Source organism: Sphaeroforma arctica (genome assembly GCF_001186125.1).
Source record: "Sphaeroforma arctica JP610 unplaced genomic scaffold supercont1.647, whole genome shotgun sequence".
NCBI classification, from domain to species: domain Eukaryota; class Ichthyosporea; order Ichthyophonida; genus Sphaeroforma; species Sphaeroforma arctica.
In genome coordinates, this window is record NW_014039911.1 from 3,962 (window position 1) to 6,116 (window position 2,155).

Genomic DNA, 2,155 nt, shown 5'->3' on the forward strand with positions numbered 1-2,155 from the left:
CGTGTGCCTTCGTAGGGAACGTTGTTGTAGAAGGTTAGGTAGTCGTTCGTAGCCGACTGGCCCGTCCTCGTCCCTCCTCTCTCTCTCTCTCTCTCTCTCCCTCTCTCTAGTAGAGAAAATGACTCGTCAGAGAAAATCACCAAAGGGCATGCTTGAGAAATGAGGACTAGGGTAAGAGGTTGTACTTGCTTGTGCATGATCTCACTTTTCATACCTTACATAGCCTACTTCTAAATTGAACATAAATCATAGTCAAGAGGGCTTTGCATAAATACATGAAAATAAATTCGAAAACGTATATTTATTAATTATTTACTACCATAAATACACCTAAAATAATTACATATTTTCATAGCCTCCCCTAATAAAAGTATCTATTTTAGGACATGATATTTTCATAGCCTCCTAAAAAACCATTTTCGGAAGCTACATATGATATGATTTTCGGGTTTTCTGTTCTGTTTAGAGGAGTTTCCTCTCTGTACAATTTAGGAGGCTATGGCCTCTCTCTCGTATATAAATCCTACAAGTATTATAAACCCTACATGTGATATAACCCCTAGAGAGGCCATATATGGCCAAGCACATGAAAATGGGCGGGCCATTTGGTGATAAGAACCAGTGTCATCAAACTAGCTAGCGGAGAAAGTACTACACAATATAGTAAATATAAAGATAGCTGTGCGAATGCACACGCAAGTACATACAAACATACATGCATGCATACAAATACACAATTTAATACATTTATATATACATACATTCATACAGGTACATTCGTCGTGACAGTTACATACATTCATATAGATACTTAAATCTATATAGATATTTAAAAATGAAGTATGTGCAGTTGGTGATCGGTCCGGCTGGGAGTGGGAAGGTATCTATCAACGTGACTGTTTTGCACAAAATCCCAGCGTGAATTTTAGTTGATGTACATGAAAATGTTGGACAATCTCTTATATTACACACTTGTTTCATTTACACTTTGGGGTTGTTGGAGTCGGAATACGAAGCAATTGTGGTGATTCTCATTCGTCCTTAATCGCTGCAAAAATTGCAAGGATATACACTGAATAATTTCCTACTGCCTGTATGAATGTCAGCTCCAAAATAGAATTTCTTGAGCGGTATGAACGGCGGTTCGATGATACCAAGTTTGTGCGAAAGATATATATATATATATGTGTGTGTGTGTGTGTGTGTGTGTGTGTGTGTATGTGTGTGTGTGTGTGTGTGTGTGTGTGTATGTGTATGTGTGTATGTGTATATATAGAGTCAGATATATATAGATTTAATACGCACATAAATATCGTCTTGTTGGAGGATCTTTGTATTCATACGCACACACACATACACATCCACATATTTAAGTTTATGTAGCTTCACGCCTTATTTATTTTTATCAAACTTGACAACCAGGCTGCATCGATTTAAATTTTAGGAATCCGCGCACTAATAGCCACCACTATGTCCTCGCAGTCCACCTATTGTAGCACAATTCAAGAGTATTGCGACAATATTGGAAGGACAGTTCATGTGTTAAATCTGGATCCAGCCGCGGAACACTTCAGTTATAGAGTATCTTTAGGTATGTCTCATTGTGAGTTCATCATGCGCTTGCACACGGTATGTTGGTGAGGCATTGCCGTTTTGTGCATGGTATTCATTGCACACAATTATGTAAACTCTATGATGTTTGTATATACGACGATTAATAAAGATATGTGTCATACACGAAGCAAACTTCTTGAGCGGAGATACATGATGTCTTCATAAACCTTGCCAATATTGACTATATATATATATATGTGTGTGTGTGTGTGTGCCTGTTTCTATGTCTGTCTCTGTCTCTGTCTCTGTCTCTGACTCCGTCTCTGTGACTGTGTCTGTATGTATATATATATATATATATATATATATATATATATATATATATATATATATATATATATATATATATATATATATATATATATATATATAGATATATATATATACAAGAGACATATATATATAGCTTTATATATATATATATATCATATATATATATATACATATACATATATATATATATATATATATATATATATATATATATATATATATATAGATACACATATACATATATATATAGATACATACATATGTGTAT

General features: G+C 34.3%; 1 protein-coding gene across 2 annotated transcripts in view; it reads left to right on the top strand.

The window, feature by feature from the left end:
* Positions 1-615: 615 nt before the first annotated feature.
* Positions 616-2,155, top strand: part of SARC_07822 — a 5,553-nt gene continuing 4,013 nt past the window's right edge. For both annotated transcript variants that reach the window (XM_014298225.1, XM_014298224.1), the window contains exons 1-2: positions 616-880; positions 1,483-1,591. In XM_014298225.1, the coding sequence (XP_014153700.1) occupies positions 836-880; positions 1,483-1,591 (154 nt within the window). In that variant the 5' untranslated portion in view covers positions 616-835. The remainder of the gene's footprint in view (positions 881-1,482; positions 1,592-2,155) is intronic.